The following is a 20,654-nucleotide window of genomic DNA, read 5'->3' as shown; positions in this document are numbered from 1 at the left end:
CAAATAATTTAACAAAATTTAAAATCTTTTAGTTAATAAAGTTTTAGATCGATACAGCTTCAAATTCACTTCTTAAAGTACCCTTTATAGAAGTAAACGCGAGAGTTTTTGTCTAACTGAGGTCACGATAGAACCTCTATAAATATAAGTTAAGAATATTTTACGCTCTTGTTCTTCGTGTGGCGTAATATGTTTTTTTGAGACCTTCGTGTGCATTGTTCATACGCAAGCTAAAATACGCAAGCTATATGTGAAAATGTTTGCCGTCTACTATTCATAAAGGCGACTTCTTGCACCCTACAGAAACTGTTGCAGGAATAAATGTTGTAAAGTGACATTGAGTGATGCTTGAATATCTTATTGTACCTTCATAATTCTACATTATACAGCAATTGAATGTGTGCTCCTCTATTATTGTATTTGCGAGCCTAAGCTACATATCTGTCCTATGCGTCTCCACGTATATTTTGTGTGTATGTATGCGTGCGTGTGTGTGTATGTGTGTGTTAAAACGCCATTAAATAATTTAATTTGAGAGAGCTTCATATCTCTCTGATATAATCTTCGTAAAGTATATATATTATTTAATATGCTTGACATTATTATTTTTATGTAACTTGAACTTGTGTTCGTATCTTTTATGTAATCCAAAAGCCTGCACATGTATTAATTCTATCATATTTTGCTCCATAGGCATGTTAAACCATTTACTTCGTATATTCAGGTCAAGAGTCATTGATTACAAAGCCTCTTATAATCTTCTCTCTGAAGCCATTTAACTTAAAATTCCGATATTCAAGATTTGCATTTTTTTGTTATATTATTTTGGAATTACCATCTTAAAAATTTTCATACTTGTTTTAGTATTATGGGAGATTTTAATGATGCTGAAGAGAGCATAGATAAACTGAGCTTGTAAAAATTTTGAGCTTGTAAGCTTCTAAAAATTTTCGAAAGAATCTTAGAATTAATTTTTGTAAATGAGATATTTTGTTATTTAAATTTAAAAATTTTTATTAGCTTATAATATTATGTATTTTTATATTGGCAAGATAGTTACCATATATATGTAGTATAGTGTGTGCATATACTTCCAGAAGAATGAGCTATTGGAGCATATAATGTATCAAATGGGGGATCTCCTTGAATGTGTGAAATATGTATACTCATTTATTGATTATTTATTTACAATGCTTGCAACGTGTTGCTTGTTTCTTTAGAGATTAATTTTATTCTAGCATCTTAACTTTTTACAGTGAAAGTACAATAAGATTATTCTGTACATTTACATAGCACTCGATTACATAACATTTCTTTTAGATATTTCATATGATAATTATTTATTATGAAAATATAACATAGTAACGCGAGATATCGATATTTTATAATTTAACAAAGTTAGTTGTATCAAAGCTTACATCATACATACATAAATGTAATTATTTGAAAATTTCAGGCCAAAGCACTAGGTAGAGTGTTGTTTGATCAAGTTTGTAAGCAATTGCATCTTTTAGAAGCGGATTACTTTGGTCTTGAATATCAGGAACCAAATTTTACAAAAGTAAGACGTAATTTAACATTGTAAATAACATTTTTTAATGAACAATGAAATTAAAAATATTGATATTTACAGTATTGGTTGGATTTGGAGAAACCAGTATGCAGACAAGTTGGTTTATCTCTTATTGATCCGTTATTGAGATTCTGTGTTAAATTTTATACGCCAGATCCTGCACAGCTCGAGGAGGAATTTACAAGATATTTATTCTGTCTACAAATCAAACGGGATTTAGCTCAAGGTTTACTGCAATGCAATGATAACACAGCAGCATTGATGGCCAGTTATATTGTCCAAGGTAATAATAATTATTGTATGTTTCTATTACTATTAATTTTAAACCTAAGCCTAACAAATTAGATTAACTTAATTGTTTCATAATATATTTCATTGCCGTTGTTTAATAAAATATGTTGTGATCTATTTCTTTGATTATTATTTTTTTGTTAGCTGAATGTGGAGATTATGTAATAGAAGACTATCCAGATCATACGTATTTATCAACATACAAGTTTGTGCCTCATCAGGATCAAGAATTAGAACGACGTATTATGGAGAATCACAAGAAACATGCGTAAGAAATATATATCGAAATAAATCAATATTTATCAAATACATAATTTTATTAATGTTGAGCGTACCTAATATTATGCCTAATGTTAACAGGGGTCAATCTCCTGCAGAGGCAGATCTCAATCTTTTAGAAACTGCTCGACGTTGTGAATTGTATGGAATGAAAATGCATCCAGCTAAGGTAAGCCATACTCTAAGATTTATATACTTTGAAATTACAAAAACAGTCTCTTCTGCGTATAAAATATTTTTATAACTTTATGTTATTTTGTCCTAGGATCATGAAAATGTTCCATTAAATCTCGCAGTAGCACATATGGGCATTGTAGTCTTTCAAAATTATACTAAGATAAATACATTTAGTTGGGCCAAAATCAGAAAAATCAGTTTTAAACGAAAACGTTTTTTAATCAAATTACATCCTGAAGGCTATGTGAGTATTTAATTTATTTTTATATTAGACATTAAATTAATATGTATTTGAATATTTGTAATATTGTAATCATGTATTTATGTCACTTTTTATTACTTGTAGGGATATTATAAGGACACAGTCGAATTTTTCTTTGAGGGACGTAATGAGTGTAAAAACTTTTGGAAAAAATGTGTAGAAAATCATGGTTTCTTCCGTTGTTCTGTAGTTAAGAGAGTTGTAAGACAGAAAACTAGAGTGCTTAGCCGTGGATCATCATTTAGGTATGTCAAATCAGCTTCAAGAATATTGCTATATTTGTAGAAGAAAGTTAATGTCCAATTTCTATAGTTTTCTAGAGTTTAAATGTATATTAGATATATATACCTTATATTTAAATATTCTATTTTTAAAATATAATATAATCGTATAGGAACTTGTTAAATAACATATGGTATTTTGAATTTGGATAATCAAAATATCACTATATTGTAATGCTTTTACATATTACCAGGTATAGCGGCAAAACTCAAAAACAAATTGTTGAATTTGTTCGAGATAATTACGTAAAGAGGCAGACATTTCAAAGGTAAGTTCCTTTAAGAGATCGAAGAGTTGTTGAATAATTAAAAGAGTTCTTGGATATCCATGTAATATGTAGATAGTGCATGCAGACCATTATTATTTTCTTAGTGTTGGTTTGTACCATTGAGATTTTTATTAACGAACGCACCAAACTTGTGAGTAAGATAGGAGGTGGCACGGTCTTGCTTTTGCCGGGATATAAGTCAATACTTATATATGTATTATCCAAACGTTTCCAATTTCCATAGTGAAAACGGTTTATCATATCCATTTTTATATTTCCGTTTGTCAGTGTTGCCTGCTCGGACAGGGGTGGCGGGGAGTCAGGCTCACCATCAGGCACGATAAACCCGAATGATGAGTGTACCCTCTCTCAATAGCGTGATCACTAATTATTTATATTGTTGTATCTAATAATACACAGCAAAATACCATGTTTCACTGCCCTAACAAGTTCTATCCAATAAGATATTTGTCCATAGCAGTAGATTGTTCTCTAAAATAGAAGATAGTCTATTATATGATACAATTAAAAGAAAAGAAGTTGTTCTTGTACACCGGTAGATTTTCATTTGCTGTGCGATATCGATGCACGGTTGAAGAACGCCTTCATACATTGAAACATCGACTAACAAAAAGATTATAACGCGCGTGACATTAAATTTGTTTATAAGTAAGTTAAAATTATACATTATTACATATTGATATTAAACTCTGCAAAAAAGTCTCTTTGTTAAGATGATTTTAAATATTTATTATATATTTTGTCTCTTCTAGACTGTTTTTCACTTTGAGAGCAATAAAATATAAATAAATTTATATACGATCAAAGTTGAATGCATTAAAGTCTAAATATGATGTCTAAATATGATGTGAATAATATATTAGGTATATTTATTTTAAAAGTGCACTTTTCCTTGTATTTTATTTATGCTTTGGAACACGCAAGATATTTCTCTTGTGTTTCATATAATTACTGCACGTATGGCTATTTTCGAACGCGCAAATAAAGTTTTTTATATTAATGTTTTTATAAAGTATATTCTATATGGCATTTTTGCAAGTAGGACAGCCTTTTTTTACAATTTCGTTTTCCGTCGAAAATAATGGCTGTCTTCACTATTCCCAAATTCAATGGTAGTACACAGTTCTCTGTTGCACCCGCGATAATTCGTGATGATTTACTAATTATATATACGTATATAATTAGTAAATATATGTATATACATAAATATTTGCACATTTAAACGTTTTAAAAGACATTTCTATATTTTATTATATTGTATAATTAAAAATACAAAATAACTTTATGTCAACAACAATAATTACATTGCAGTAAAAGTCACTCAACGGCGGTGTTGACCGTGTATCGTATCAGAAGTAGAATCTATTTTTGTTTATCGCATATTTTAAGATGTGGATTGGTACGAAAATCAATATCATCCGCATAATTCCTTGCATCCTAGCGTCGGTTAGTCGAGAAGCATTCTTCTTTTCCGTTTCTTTTTTTCTTATTAACAATCGTTGACGATAACAAAAGAGAAAGAAGGGATAAGCTAGTTCCAAACACAGGCTTGGCATTTGACAGCCTAAGTCTGATGCTGAACTTGACTCTCTCTTGCTCGCAGGTCCAATTCGTTCCGGCAGACTAGCGGTGGTAGGGCATTGCAGGGCTCGGAGGGGGGAGGCTATCGTGGGGCCACTCCAAGCAGCTCCCTTATGGGCAGCTCCAGCATCTCTGCCCACCCCCTCCTGCCCCTCGGCGATCCTGGTATGTACCATGACCGACACCAACCTCCACAACAAACGCTTTATTTTTAATTTCTTCGCCCTTTGGCTCTCTATTTCTGTCCACCTGTTTCTAGCCTCATTTCTTTTCACCGTATCATAACTAAAGTATTGTAATAGTAGAGTAGAATAGCGTATCTTATATAGATCGTTTTTAAACGGATTTTGTGCCTAACTTTTATGTTTATAAGAATTGAATATGTGTGTGTATGCGTGCGTGTCTGTCATGTGCGTGTATGTGTGTGTGTATGTGTACGCGCAAAAATTATAATGCAAGAAAATCTAATCTTTTATGTATACGATTATATCTCATTGAAATGTTCCAAAAAAATGTATATATGTACGTTTAGACTCGAAATTGAAACGTTTATGCGTTTAGTTTCACATAAAAAATGAAATAATTATTCAACTTTGATATCTTGAAAAATATGGAAACAATATTAACAGTTTTCGAAAAGAAACAAAATATGATATTTATATTTTACTTATTTATAGATGATAATATATACTGATTAATGATTATACATATCATACACATATCAGAATGATATCATAATATTATTGATTATTATAACAAAGTAATATAATATTATATATAAAAGTGTCTAATAATATCGACTATTAATTTACTCTTTATTATTGATATTGAGTACTAACTCACTAATACTCGTTTATTTTGTGATTTATTTTTATTATTTCTTTATTCAAAAGAATAAAAAAAGTTGAAATATCATACGTTTGCATGCGTTGAATTCATTTTTTCCGCAATAGTCGTTTCATTAATTAAATATTCATTAGAATAATTAACATGACAGAGGCATAATCGCATAAGAATAACAAAAAAATTCTGTTATGTCATATGTGAACGTAGAAGAAAGGAGATTTATATCATGCGTTTTTTTTTAGCTCTGGCAACCCCAGCTCAGTCTCTGTCATGCGGTTCGATGACGCTGGATTCTCCGACGACTGTGACGAGTGTCTCGATGGGAGGGACGATTCACCGTCGAGAAGACACAGCTACATCGTTTCGGACGCTCACCTCTATCGACGTCCATTCACCAGCCACCCCCAGCCAGGTCCCAGCACAGCGGCAGATGCATGCTACCAGCCAGCAACGGATTTCATCAACAGGTCGTATCAGCCCCTCTAACAGCAGTCCTCCCGAATTCCCACTACCACGACCTCTGCCCAGATACCCCTGGCAACGGTCGGCTAGTTGTCGCGAGTTGTACGCTTCTAGTTTTGAGGACTCCGGTAAAGCGCGGCCGCGGGACGACAAAGTCACCGCGGACCTTCCATTAGATCCATTCCAGTTAGCCTCCCAGGGTGAACTAGATAACCCCATAACACGTTACGACGAAAGTAATCGTTCGTATAGCGCCGCTAGTTCGAAATTACCTTCCCTAGATCACGATTCTGTCCCCGAGCGTGTTTACAGCAGTTCCTACCCGGGAACGTCGTCGTTGTCTACCGAATCGGGCCATGAGGAATCGGGTCCCGCTGGAGATCTATCACATGACGATCTCTCACACGATTCTTACGAGCTTTTGGAACGCGAACATGAATTCGAGTATCCGGAATCGTATTCTAGTCCGCACGACGAACCAATATCCGATCAGAGCGACGAAGGAATCGAGCACGAGATGTTCCAAATGGACTCCGAAACCGATTCCTTCGTCAAGCACAGATCGTTAAAGCCTTCAGAGAAACAACAATACAGATCCGCGTTTACTGATCTTAAGAACTCTAAAATTAAGTCCATCGATCGGTACTCAGCTGTATCTAAGGTAGATAACGATTTCGTGATCACCGAATCTAGAATACAACGGACAGGTACTCAAATAGAACGCAAATTTGAAACGAGACACGCTAATTCCGTGGAACAGCCACCCAAAACGGGTATTCCGCATCAGGACTCCGTAAGAAAAGATCCCGTGGTGATGCAGGTACAGAAGCAAAAGATGTCTGTCTTGAACGAATTGAAGAACTTAAAGCCCAAGTATAAGATCACACACGTAGATTCAGAAGTCTTGCGAGACGAAGGTATCATGCGTCCGAAATCGCGAATTGATGACGATCTAAGTCCGGTTGACGGAAGTAGAACATTAGATCATAGCGCGAAAGGTAGGACGACTAGGGCACGCAGTATTGCTAGTCTGGATGATCATCCACCGCGGTTATATGTCGAGACAGGTAGTCTAGGTCGAGGTCATAAATCTAGAGATAAGAAATCGAGAGATGCTGACGTTAAGATTGAGAAAGTCTTGTCGAAGGAGCGTAGAAGCATTGAGAGGGAGGAGCGAAAACGGGACTATTCAAGAGAATGCAGACGAATGGATAAGAGTGATTCACGAGAACGTCGTTCAGTAGATCGGCTCGATTCGCGCGAGCGAAGATCAGACAGTCACGGTCGTCGCAGTATAGATCGGGCCGATATGCGCGAGCTACGTAGAAGCATCGAGCGACTTGATATGCGCGAGAGAAGTTACGAGCACCTAGATTCAAGGGAAAAGAGTGCCTTTTATTACAATGATTTCTATGAATCGCGCGGTAAGAGTGTCGATCGTTTAGACTCTCAAGGGCTGCGCAGCAGTATGGAGCATTTAAAGAGTCCTAAAGAGAAGAGCAATCATCGGCATTTAGAGCGTCGCGAGAGAAGTATCGAACGGATCGATTCTCGGGAAACGAGAAAGAGTAGAGCTGCTTCTATCGATTACGATGCAAGGCATACTTTAGAACGCTTTGATTCCGACAATAGAAGCCCATTCGAGCGGTTGACTCCGAAAGAGCAACGGAGGATGAGCATAGAGAGACTCGATTCTCAAAAGTTTGACTTCGATCCACGAGCGATCGAACGTTTGAAATCTTTGGAACGTTATGAACAAAGAGAACGAACCTATGAGAGAAAGATCGAATCAAGGAGCGCCGAGCGAAAGAGTCTAGAGAAGCTAGATTCACGTGAACGAAAATACTTAGGACGCTTAGAGTCACGGGAGGGAAGGAGTCTCGAGTGCTTGGATTTCGACAATGTGGAACGTAGAAAAAATATCGAAAGAATGGAACATAAAGATCAAAAGAAAACTAGGAACAAACTTGAGAAAAGCAAACCGGAAGAAAAACCGCGGGAACGTGATGATTGGAGGAGTTTGGAGAAAGCACGGAAAGATGACGAAAGACGAGAGCGCGAGCGGCAAGCTAAACTATCCATCGAATCCCGTACGGAAACTGTTATTGGCGTACCGCATGAGATGGAGAATTTGAAGTCAAAAACCGTGTTTGCCGAGTACGAGCCGAAGGTTGTTGGCGGTGTCGTGCTAGGTTTCGAGGAAACTGCATTACCCGGACACGTGCCAGTAGAGCGTACGAAGAGCGATCCAAATCCGGCACGGCAAAGATTAGGATCCAGCAACAGCAAGAGGCATATACTGATGCACCAGAAATCCATAGATTTAACACCGGCCGACTCTGGCGATGAAGAACCGTTTTCAGACAGCGCAGCAATACAGAAAAACAATGTCGATATTCCGTATACGTTGCATAAGAGGCATGTTATGAACGGCACCGCATCCGATGAAAAATCCGAGTCGGATAGCAGTAAAACCTCGAGGAATGTCAAGAGTCTCGCCAAGGATTTACCGAAGTTATCATTGAAAATGGTAACGGATCTCCCATATTTCGATCTAACTAAGCTTGCCTCGATAGAAAAGGCCAGCAATAAAGTATCTCCGGATAAACCGAAGAGCGGCACGGTTACTACCGCAAGACCAAAATCGATATTAAGCCCTTCGGATAAGCCGAAGAGTATTTTAAGTCCTACATCGAAACTTTCGCCTACAGATCCAAAGAGCATCGTTTGCAGTTTATCGCCCAGCAAGAGAAGCCCTTCGAAAGTGAAGACTCAGTCTCCCGAAAAGTTCTCACAAAAGGGCGGCTCGTTAGATAGAAACAAAGCCGAAGTTATCATCGAGGATTACACGTGCAAGAAATCTTCGAGTTTGGACAAAAAGCCTTCGAAATTGTCGCCGGTGGAACCGAATATCACTATTATCTCGGCTATCGAAAAACGTTCGCCCAAAAAGTCGCCGACTGATTCTAACGTAACTATCGTCTCTGTGATACAGAAGAAGAAATCTCTCGACGGTGCGCCCAGAAGTCCCACCAGTATCGCGAAAGCGGCGGATGCCGTAAAAGCTGCTCTAAATTTTGCCGATATCGTTAGCATGGAAATGAAGCAAAATTTGGAACGCAAGGCGAAAATTGAGAAAGATAGTCTGAAAGCACCGGACGATAGTTTAGAAAAGCAAGATAGCATTGAAAAAATACCGTTACCCGATATTCCTGGCGAACAAGCTGACGGGAAATCAATAAGTGATCAAGTCAGTAATATCGAACAGATGGTTAAAGAATGGAATCGTTCCTCGAAACGAGTCGTCGATGAATTATCTGACGATGATCAAAAAAGAGATAACGTACAGTCTGTAATAGCTGAAGTTCACATACCGGCTACATTGGAAATCAAACCGCAGAAACCGCCGATTCCGGAGAAACCCAAAACATTAGAGAAGCCAAGTATTCCCGAAAAAACAAAACGTATTTTGGAGAGAATAGAATCGAAATTTTCGGAAGTTAGTAAAAATTCCGCTACACGAATATCGAGACCAAAGATCATTGATACAGGATTTGATGATTTCGTGGATCCAGTCGCCGATTTGCCTTTGGACGAAGTGCCTGTGAAACCTACTCTAGAGTTGGATAGTCTTAAAGTTCCTGAGTTCGTTCCTTTCATGCTGAGACCGCACGCGGAACCCATAAGATCGAAATCTTTATCGTTGGCAGAAGAGAAGGCGCCGATCGATACTTTGCTCTCACCGGAAGTCGAGAATAAACATTTCGTGCAAGATGTCTCTCCGAAGAGAATGAGGAAGGTGAAGTCCGAACCGAAAAAAGATTTTAAAAAACAATCAAAATCGTTAGAAGGCGACAAACCGCCACTGAAAAAGAGCGCATCGAAGGAGTCACGTTCGCCATCAGTGAGTACAAAAATCGACAAATCCAAATTGAAACTCGGTGAAATGCCACAGGAGATCATAATAATAGATTCGACTGACGTGGCGCCAGAGATAAGCATTGTACAAAAAGGCAGATCAAAATCCGTAACTAGATTGTCTGACAAGCCATTTTCAACATCGAAGGAGGAAAAGGAAGAAACGAAGACTCGTGCGAAATCTGCATCCGTCGACGATGAACTGATTAAGGGCACGATAAAATCTGAGAAATCGAGACCGAAGTCACTGGGAATATCTAAAAGTTTGGGAAGTACGGAAAAGAAAGATTCAGTAGAGAAAATCTCACCGAAGAGAATCAAAGCTGCTGCCAAGGCAGCTGCCGATAAATCTGCTATGGCAAAAGAAGCAATGCCAAAACAGGATACGAAAATAACACGTGGGAAAGTGGCTTTGAAAGTGGAAGCGACTAGCGAGGAAACTGCTGCTGAATCAAAACAACCTAAACAAGAGAAGGATTCTAAGCCGTCTGTTAAACCTGATGTAGTAATTGATCAGCCAATGGATACTAAACGAACAACGGACGAGTCCAAGGAAGTGGTTAAGGAATCAGGCAAAGAGCCAAGCAAAGAACAAATTAGTATAAAGAAAACGACGCTTGTTCAGGATTTAACTCAATCTCCTTTAGTCTTACGGAAACCGGGACAGACACCTATTCTGTTTGCTCGCGCACGTCTTGGCCTTTCGGAAGGTAGCGGGATTGGTGCTCTTCAGCGTCAAGGCGCAACGCAGTCACCTACTGCTCAGCGGCGCGCGAAATCTTTGGACGCCGCCGTAATCTCCGTGCACAGACTACCGCCGGCGAACGCGTTCTCCAGCAAAGATGACACAGTGGATGTGTCGGAGAATTTGGAGGATCAAGAGAACGCTGTTCAAGGCGCAAGTACGATATCAAAGGTGTTTTCAGTTCAGATGGAAGCCTCGCCGAATCACAAATCTGACAGTACCGATCACACGACTGTGCCAGAGATATGTACGGATTCTTTGTCTGTTACCGAGACTTCGACGCAGTACCTAGAGTCGCCACTGACAGAATGTAACGAAATTGTTCCTTGCGTTGATTTCTATGAGGGACAAGAAGGCGGCCAAATGCCGTTTGTGAGTTCTATTAACGGAAACAGAACGCAAACATCGGTCATACAGAACGCTAAAATGGAGGAAGCGACAAAATTCATCGATCAAAGTTCCGCCGAATCCGGTGTTGAACAGGAAGCTTCTCAGGAGAGTTCCGATGCAAAGGTTGGTACATCAAAAGTTCAGTTAGATCAAGATCAATCAGCAGTTTCTACAGTCTTCGTGAAGAGCGCTAGCACAGAAGCTGTTTGTAGACAAACTGAAGATTCGCCGAGCGAAGTTTCTGATGGAGAAACAAATGCAAAAATTAGCGAAACTGTATCGCCGAAATCTTCTTCACCTCGTCCATACGACTTTCATGTCAGAGTTGAAGGTTCGAGAAGTCCGTCTGAGAGAGATGATGTACCTGATGTAACTATAAGCGCGGCTCGGGAGGACATGTTTTTCTTTAATTATGATCAGGATGATCCTCCAGATATGGTCAAGTCGCCAATACAAATATCTATTGAAGAGTGTTCCGACGACGATATGAATCAGGAGGAGGAAGAAGAAGAAATAGTAGAAGTACGGGTGGAGGACATCGATGAACGAGAAGAAGAGGAAAATAAACGGTTGGACTCTCTTGATACGAGCGAGGATACGCTTGATGCGCTTGATACGCAAGTCCAGACGCGAGGCGCGGATAGCGAGTTAAGTTCACCGGACTATGGTATTGATAAGATGGATGAGAAAACATTGGTCGAGGTTGAATTGACGCCGGAATACCTGGAGATGAAGAAAGAAGATGAAGAAACGGCGGAAGAATTACCGGAAGATGAACCAGCGAAAGAGACTATGGAGATCGCGGATTCCAATCGTCTCTCCATCGACAAAAAACTCAGACTGAGTACTGAACGTTCGAGAAGCGAAGAAACCAATACTTGGACACCGGACAGAGAAGACCCAGACTCTAGTTCGTGTTCTATCGCTCGACCATTAGGAATCGGTCAGATACAACCCATAATAGATCGTCGGGAAATCGCTATGATCGAAGACGCCCGAGACAGCGGTTCCTTGGATGATGACAGTAACGGCACGCAACCTCCTCCGAAACAAGAAATGAACGTCACGTGGAAATCATTCCCGCAGGGAAGCTCCGGTAGTTCCAGTCTCGAGGACGGCTGGGTGCCTCAGGATGAGAGCAACGCACAGCAATCGCAGTCTGAGGACAGCAATGGTCAGAACGAGGATAGTTTCCAAGAAGACCTAGCGGATTTTCCTGGCACCTTTATTATTGGTCCCGAAATATTAGCTAATTATGGCGCATTTTCACTTTCACGTACGCTGTCAAGAATATCCGAACGATCGACTACGTCGGAGCAAGACAGAAGCGACTTGGAGGACTCCTTTAAGCCCAGCTCGAGGTCACCGAGTCTCGACGACGAGTCTTTAATGTCAAGCGATCATCAGCCGTCTCTATCATCGGATCCTCCGTCTGGTACGGCGTTACCATCCGTTTCTGATGATCGCAGAACATCTTCCGAGTTACCAGACATTCCCATCGACGTGGTTGGTGCGCATGAGGAAGACTCGAAATCGCCGCGAACGACCAGGCGATCACGATTGCAGTTGCAAAGTTCCGAGGACTGGCCATCGCCACCCAGTTCACCTGTTTTTGAAACACCGGTAGTGAGTCACGTAGAGACATTTTATATGGAAATCAAACCGGAGGAAGCCGTCAAAGTGACCGTGACGGACAGTACGGAGACGCCTGTTCATGCGGAACAAGACAGTGATTCCAGTGACGAGAATAGAACGCTGCATGATGATCTGCATTCGACTCTTTTGGAGGACGGACAAAGTTCGACGTCTGTGACAACGGCCGACGGTACAGTCAAAATCGCGGTAAAACCGAAATCAAATTCGTACATAACTGGTTCGTCGCATAGCGAGGACACGTCGATGGGCTTGTCTATGTCCGAATGGTCCAGCTCAAACAACACCGTGCGTCAGTTTTGCCAGTACTCTGGTACGAAGTCTGACGACAACTCGCTTGCGGAACTTGGCGCCTCGATCTCAGACTGGTCAGGTAGCACAACGGTGATACCACAACAGTATTACGCCACAGCCGTGGACAAAAGTCAGAGTGATACCACCACATCCGAGAGAAGTGCGACTAGCATGAGACCAAACTCGAAATGTCAATCTGCAGATACTTCCTCCCTTCCATCTCCGCCATCTCCCTCTTCACTACCGCTACCCGTGTCGCCACCACTGCCTTCTCCACCCGAGACAGTTACTTCCTCGTTTCTTCACGAGGATGAAGCCACCGGTTCTATGATCAAACAGCACGAGACTTTACAAGCCAAAACTATCGAGAATGATGACGATCGTTCACATAAATCTCAAACGCACGATGACGAGTTCGATGAGGCGCGACGATTTATTGAGAGCCAATTCGATGAACATCATCGTCTGCGCCGATACGATGACGAACAGCAAGGCGTTTGTCACCAAGAATTCGCCGACACTTCGCCACCTCGTATCACCCTTCGAAATGAGTACGACGAGGCCATCGACGATGATTTTCAAATGGTTCCAGACGAGGATACGATCTGCGTTGATGACACGGCGCTGCCAATTCCCGAAGAGGATGAGGAGGATCAATTGTACGATAATGTGCCTGCAATGAAGTATTTTAGTAACGAGAAAATACGGATGGAAGTCGGCCGGGGGGACAGTTCGGAAGATATGCACGAGAAATATGCCGATCTGACGTTACAATCGAGAATACCGGACGATTGGTTATCTGAGGAACGAAGAGACGTCCCGGAGCGAGAGAAACCATCGATGAAATCGACAGGCAAATTCGATCGCGGCTTCTCAGAACCGAGTCCACATGAAACAGGCAGGTATCAGGGCACACGATCCACTGAACGGCCTGTGATGGTGCCGATTCGAGCGAAGTCGACCCCATATTATTCTACCACGAGTCTGAGCGGCGAATCGACTACATCTAGTCCGCCTATGCCAATCAAGACGCAGATCAGAACAAAGACGATGCCTTGTTCGTCGAGCCGTAGTCCACAGAGCGAGGGTGACACCTCCTCGAGCATGGATAGCCCGGCGCACACGCCTGATCGGGGTCAACGGGCATTCCGCCGGAAACGACAGCAGAATGCTAAGAGGCGACACCGCGTAGTAGTCGATCTTGAGATCAAGGACGGCCACATAATATCCAGCACTGATTCCAGTTTCGACGTGGCAACCATACCGCCACCGCTGCTACCAGAAAGTCAGAATCTAGACGTAGACGACGACGAGGACGATGAAATGTCCCTCGAGACGAAAGATGAACATCATCGACAGCAGCAGCGTTGACGCAATGTCGACGATCGACACTAAATAGAAACGCCCGAGGAAAAGAGAAAATTGAGCACAATATCGGTCACGCTCACTCGGGGCTCAAATTAGCAGAATTTATAGGCAAGTTCCCAGTCGTATGGAATTGAACGCACTTTTAGAATTGACAGACTCCGTATGTAGGCACTCTCGACTTATGTCTGTCGCGTGAAAGATCAAATGGGAACAAATCTCGACGACTCGGCCTGATCTTCTGCATTCTTGATTCAACAACGACGATTTGCCCGGCGAAGTTTTGCGAAGTTTTGCTGAGTGGCAATCGAGAATCGAGAGGTATTATACGGGTATGAATGACGACACGAGCGAATTAAAGACGATGAAAGCAGGACAGACGTAAGACGAAGACGACGTTTGTCGTTCCGGGCTGGAAAGCCCAAAAAGCTGAATGATCAAAAGCTGCGCGAGGAAAGTAGCATAATTATATCGTTAGGAATACGGATACGGTTTGTTACGCGTTTTAGAGACCCGATTTACTTTGATATCATCAATGATAGAATCTCTTTGGTCCCCATCGCCCAGTAGATATGAGTATACTTTAGCGAGTAATATTCATATACATAATATACACGGGAAGTGAAGTATCTTAACTATCGTGATCAGCGTGCCCGTGCGCGACTCGTTGGAGAATGATAATCGTTACTTGCGACACGTTATATCCTATTAATAATAATGTTATAAGGCATAGAAATTGAAAGATCGACGTAGGATTTTTGAAGATAATTGTAAACTTAAAAAAAAAAAACTTAAAACGAGCTGTGTCATCGCGAATCATTTTTAACCCTTTAATCGGCTTGAACTCTTTTGTTTTTTTACACGAGATATTGCTAAGGATAATTGTGCAAATAACGAATAACGTAAATATTCTGTTCTTTCTCCTTAAAAAAAAAATAAAAAAAAAATTAACGTAACTTTGTTACATACGATTACATTCAGCGCTCCCACGTGATCGTGCAACCGTTATCGCACCATGCTGTAACGACGTTGTAATAAATCAGCGCTAAATCACTGCGTCGCGAATACACGACGTTTTATTCGGTCGCGCTACCTTGAAATTCATCCAGGACAATCAATCGCGAGCAACGGTCGCTCGAAGTGGAATTCCCTCGAGGAAGAAACGAGGGAAACGAAACGCGGAATTACATAAGATCGTCCGGGACGATTGTTTCCAGTTCGAATTGAATTCCGAACAGCAACGACAACGCGATCCTATGATTACGCCGCGGTTTGCTTCGCGCACGCGAATTAGAAAGGAGAGGAAGAAAAGTTGCTCAACGTAGATACGTAAACGTGATGCATCGCGCCTTCTCGCGTTTTTAATGGCGCCGGCAGATGCATCTCCAGTATATCCTGCGTGTATGGAATTACCCTCGACGAGCAAGAGGAGCACCTGTTACTCGTTAATAGACGTTGGCGATGGACCAACCGAGTGGTAGCTGCTATGCTCTCTGTTTTAGGTGGAAACTTAAGTCTCGTCTAATCATTAATACGTCAGACTTATTCGCCTAGCGACAAATATATTCGCAAGATCAGGCCGGGAAATCTATGCTCTATATTAAAATTGTTACTGGTGGCGATTATTTATCGCCGATACTTGTTTGAGAAGAAGATTGCAGGTAGAAACGCGTCTCGGCTGTTTCCGGAAAATCTTATGACTTTTCTTTTTTTCTTTTCTTTCGCTCATTCAGAAAAATTTCTATTTGAGACTAATACGATCCGTTCAGAAAAATTTCTATTTGAGACCAATACAATCCGTATGTATTATATATTATATTTTTTATTGCTCACAATTATTCTCTTAGATCGGTGATTTTGAGAGAAAAGGAGAGAAAAAGATCGGCTTGCGATCAGCGAGTGAATTATGGTAGAAAAGAGATGCTTCCTGATGAAAGAAACGTGCAGTTTGACCAGGAAAAACTTCAGGAAGGAGTCCGACTTGAGCGAAGCAATAGAAAGTCCCATTTGGATTTCTCATTGGCTTGCATTGTGCCTAGTTTTTATACCATATTTGTCATGTGCATAATTTAACTATGATAGCGAGGCGTGACAATTTCGACGCGAACTACGACGCGTTTATGCGCGCACGTGCGTGTGCATGTGATTTCCTTAACGCGTCTTTAGATAGGTAAAGTATATGTAAATGTAGGTACAGATTATGCGAAAAAGAAAACGAGTAATGTTCATACAATGTCAGATTAGAAATTAAGATTGAGATTGCATTAGAATTTACCCATCAGAAGACCAGTCAGAAGAAAGAAAACCAATATTAGGTTTAGTGAACTTCGCTTCGATTGGTCAAATTTCAATTCATCTCAATCTCTAGTCTGATACGGATATTACGAATGTACACGATATGTTTCCGGGATAACGATCACAATTGCAAATTTACACGACATTGTCAGAAACGCGACTTTGCTTATTTTTGTTGAATGGATATAAGGAATTGCTGCCATTTTAAATTTACTTTAGAGCTGTCGCGACTTGTTTAGTATTTTCGTACTCTTTATATATTTCAATTTGATTTTCATCGAATATGGATATTTTTCTTGTATACGTTTCATAAATACGTATTTAAAAAACGAAATATCGAGCTACGAACTTTTAAAATGTTAGGTGCGATACCTGTTACATCTTAAAGATGAAAACAGATAAAAATAAATCTCAAACGGAATAGCAGGGTTGACTTAATTGATATGGAACTAAGTAACTTTAACTACTCCTCCTGTTGTAGAACACGGTTATTTATAAATGGCAACTGAAGCATTATTTTAATTTTAAAGGCTTGTTAAAGTATATCCGAAAAAAAAGTATCTTTGAATAGATTCGTGGTAAATATAATTCATTACAGCAATAATTCGTCAATAATTCGTTCGGGAATTGCAGCATTCCTGATTACGAGGCGAAATCGTTATGTACTCTTAATATATCGGAGATTCTCGCCATATCATCGTTATTATACACGGCTCCATTAAAATCGTTATCTGATGATCGTATATTACGATGAAAGGAATATATAGTGCGAAATGTGTGAGACGCACACAGGAACGAACGCTGAGTGCCGATAAATGATGGCATGCTTTATTTGGCAAACTTTCAATTTTGATATCCGCGCATGTTCCGAGCCAAAGGCTTAAATGCGAAGATTTACTTCAGGATTACGTCGATACGTGTCAGGGTCATATTGTTGGATTTTCTGACTACACTCTGTACATGTCGTTGTCCAAGCTAGGAATGACAGTTATCCCGGAATTGTCCGAAGCGAGACCATCGGAATGGCTGTTGCCGAATCACTTAAATAGGTCGCGGTTTCGGCAATTCCACGATGGTTCTAATTTGGAGCATGACTTAGAAACGATAGATGGCTTATCTGACCACGCACGAGAAAAATAAATCTCCAAAGGATCTTCCGTAAATGTATCTCTATTTGGAAAAGAGCTTCCCATGACTTATCTTCGACGATCGAAGATTTTTCCTCCTTTATCTGTGCCTATGTGATTTACGATACAATGTCTTTTTTTTTTCTTTCGATCTTTTTTGCAGCGATATTTAGATAAATAAATCAATTTAAATAAATTTGGTCTTTAAAATTATGCGTCGGCATATGTAAATTAGTGAAATAAAGAGGGCTTTTGACGTGAATGTTAGGACGCTAATTTTTAAATAAAAGTTAAGTTTAAGTAAAAATCACATTTTGCGCATCGATAAATTTAATGATTATAGTTGTTACGTAATAACCAAGCTAAAATTCTGAATACTTTAATCTATGAATCACAATTTATTGAAAAGAAGCATAATTTTTTTCTCTTTTTGAGAAATTATGGTGCAGAATCACAAATGACGAACGGTTAACATACGATTCATCTCTCCGAATGTAATCGGTGCAGAGGTCATACTGGTCTAGTTACGTTAATGTCTATAGTGGCACGGCCTGGGCGATTAGTCGAATAAAACCCTTTGATGCGTGATTAGTATCATTATGTCTCCATTTGTGTATGAGTATCTGTACAGCGGCGAACTCGATCGGAGACGCACGAACGCTATCAAACCGCTGGGACGAAATATGGCGCAAGTTTGTCGTTTCATTACGAAAAGAAAACAATGTAACATCACTTTCATCAGTTCAGTTTACCCGATTGGAAATTTTCTCTCTTTTTCACCCTCTTTACTCCCTTCTCTCTTTCTTTTTTCTTTTGTTTTCTCTTTTTTTTCCCTTTTTTTCTCACTTTCTTTCGTGATTTTTTTCTATTCACTCGCGTTTACTCCATCGAATTCGCCGTAACTCACTATATTGGTACGTCCTCCCCGTCTCTTGGCTCCTGCATTTGTGCATCGTCAGATTCGGTCCTGTCATCGTATGATATTGCACCTAGAGCAATATTCATAGTCCGATCTTAAATTTAAGATTGTTTTAATTACGATTTTAAGATATAAAGTTAGTTTCGGTTGATGGAATCTTAAGACGATCTAACACTGACAGACTTAAGACGATCAAGTTCGGATTATGATATTACTCCTAGAAATACTCTAATCAGAATCTTAAGATAGTAATTTTTAATTACTATTTTTCTATTACTCTTTTTCAATTCGCGTTTTCAATTTCTGACATTTCTATTTTTTTAAACATAACAAGTAAATTAACACTTTAAAAGGATATTTTATTAACATTTAATTCTCTCTTAATATTATGATTTATAGTAATTTTTGCTGGTAAAATAAAATTTATAAAAATAATGTTTTTCAATAAATTTTATATAAATGATATTCCATATAAATTAACATAATTTCTATATAAATTATAATTTCATATAAAACCAATTAATATTTTAAACTAATTTAAATAATTAAGTAAGCAAGCAACCTGCAGTTGCAATTTATGAGATATTTTTACGTTTAATATGTTAATAAATAATTATGCGGTTTTATCCATATTTGATAATAATTTCCATAGTTAAATTAAATATATTTCTCTTTCTATTTTTACTGTAATATATAATTTTTAATATCTTTGTTTTCGTTAGAATTACAAAAAAGAGAATATTTAAATGACATTCAGAAAACCTCAAAAATGCTCTTTCGGTTTTCTTTTCACTTCTTTTAATTATTCGTCAAAATTGAATATCTATGAAACTTGGCAAATATTGATGTACGTTATGTGCGTCATAAGGATTACACATATCTTTCCGTTTCTTAAGGAATTTTCTTAAGAAAGAAAAGTGTTGGACCCTCGTCAAAATTCTGATTAGAAGGTTTCCTATCGCACTTACATATTCGCACTCGTCTCTATCTCGCACTTGTCTCCCCCGACCCTTTACTTGTGTTTGCGCACAAGTTGCCGACTCGCTTCACAGTCTTGTTTCCTGTAAAACATAACGCCTGTTTCCCCGTTCATGCAGATCATATGCTTTACGCGATCATTGACGTGTCCGCGAAAGTTTTCGCGCCGTCTGAGTTCGGAACAGAGGACCCCAAACCCGTCTGTCATCACGTCTCTCACTCAATCTCGTAGTTCGTAACACGTTATACAGTCGCATCCGGAACCGCGTAATACATAGAGGAATCGAAGAAACCAAATATCGACACGGATATTTCCGTCCTCGTGAGATGCGTCTGCTCGAGAACTCGTGGAGAACGCCTTTTGAAACAGACATCAGACTCGAACAAGAGATAGCTCACTAGGTCTAGGACACCTTGTGTACATCAATTGAACATATAAAACCATATGAAAGGTTAAATGGAAATACATCGAGAATACACATTTTATTTATTATAAAAGTTCGAAGTTCACTCTTCGAGATACAATTATCAAGCGTGTCGTTTCGTTCGACACGCGAAATTGAATTATCTGATTTAGAAATAGTGCCCAAGCAAGTGCCTCGAACAGCTGCACTTGTCGATCAGTTTAAAAAAAGGAATGACATACTTACGACGATATATACTTTTAGACACAGGGCGTCCTAGACCTATCACAAATATTTCTTTAAATATTTACTGATTTTTTTATCAATTTTGAATTGATTTTTTTTCCTCAGAAAAGAATCATTGATATATTCTCGCTAAAAAACAATCGAATTTTCGAAGACTTGATCTTTTTATTCTTTTTGCTCTCGTTTGTATACTTTTATCAAATTTAGTCTCTTTTTTTTTTATTTCAATTTTGATTGCTCAAAGAAAAATGACATTGGCGAAATCACGAAACCACATC

The 20,654-nt window shown here is 39.3% G+C and overlaps 1 protein-coding gene across 5 annotated transcripts in view; it reads left to right on the top strand.

Annotated features, from left to right (window-relative positions):
* Positions 1-20,654, top strand: part of LOC105148048 (FERM, ARHGEF and pleckstrin domain-containing protein 1) — a 36,689-nt gene that overhangs the window by 3,206 nt on the left and 12,829 nt on the right. For 3 of the 5 annotated variants that reach the window (XM_011059514.2, XM_087416655.1, XM_087416654.1), the window contains exons 3-11: positions 1,457-1,561; positions 1,634-1,856; positions 2,009-2,132; positions 2,225-2,312; positions 2,409-2,564; positions 2,667-2,827; positions 3,058-3,132; positions 4,757-4,899; positions 5,823-20,625. In XM_011059514.2, coding sequence (XP_011057816.1) covers positions 1,457-1,561; positions 1,634-1,856; positions 2,009-2,132; positions 2,225-2,312; positions 2,409-2,564; positions 2,667-2,827; positions 3,058-3,132; positions 4,757-4,899; positions 5,823-14,413 — 9,666 coding nt within the window. In that variant the 3' untranslated portion in view covers positions 14,414-20,625. Of the gene's footprint in view, positions 1-1,456; positions 1,562-1,633; positions 1,857-2,008; positions 2,133-2,224; positions 2,313-2,408; positions 2,565-2,666; positions 2,828-3,057; positions 3,133-4,756; positions 4,900-5,822; positions 20,626-20,654 lie in introns of those variants that run through there. The other 2 variants (XM_087416657.1, XM_087416656.1) reach the window with 2 other exon arrangements.

Source organism: Acromyrmex echinatior, chromosome 2 (assembly GCF_024713525.1).
Source record: "Acromyrmex echinatior isolate Ae372 chromosome 2, ASM2471352v2, whole genome shotgun sequence".
Taxonomy (NCBI): Eukaryota; Metazoa; Arthropoda; class Insecta; order Hymenoptera; family Formicidae; genus Acromyrmex; species Acromyrmex echinatior.
This window is presented reverse-complemented; position numbering and strand designations above follow the sequence as displayed.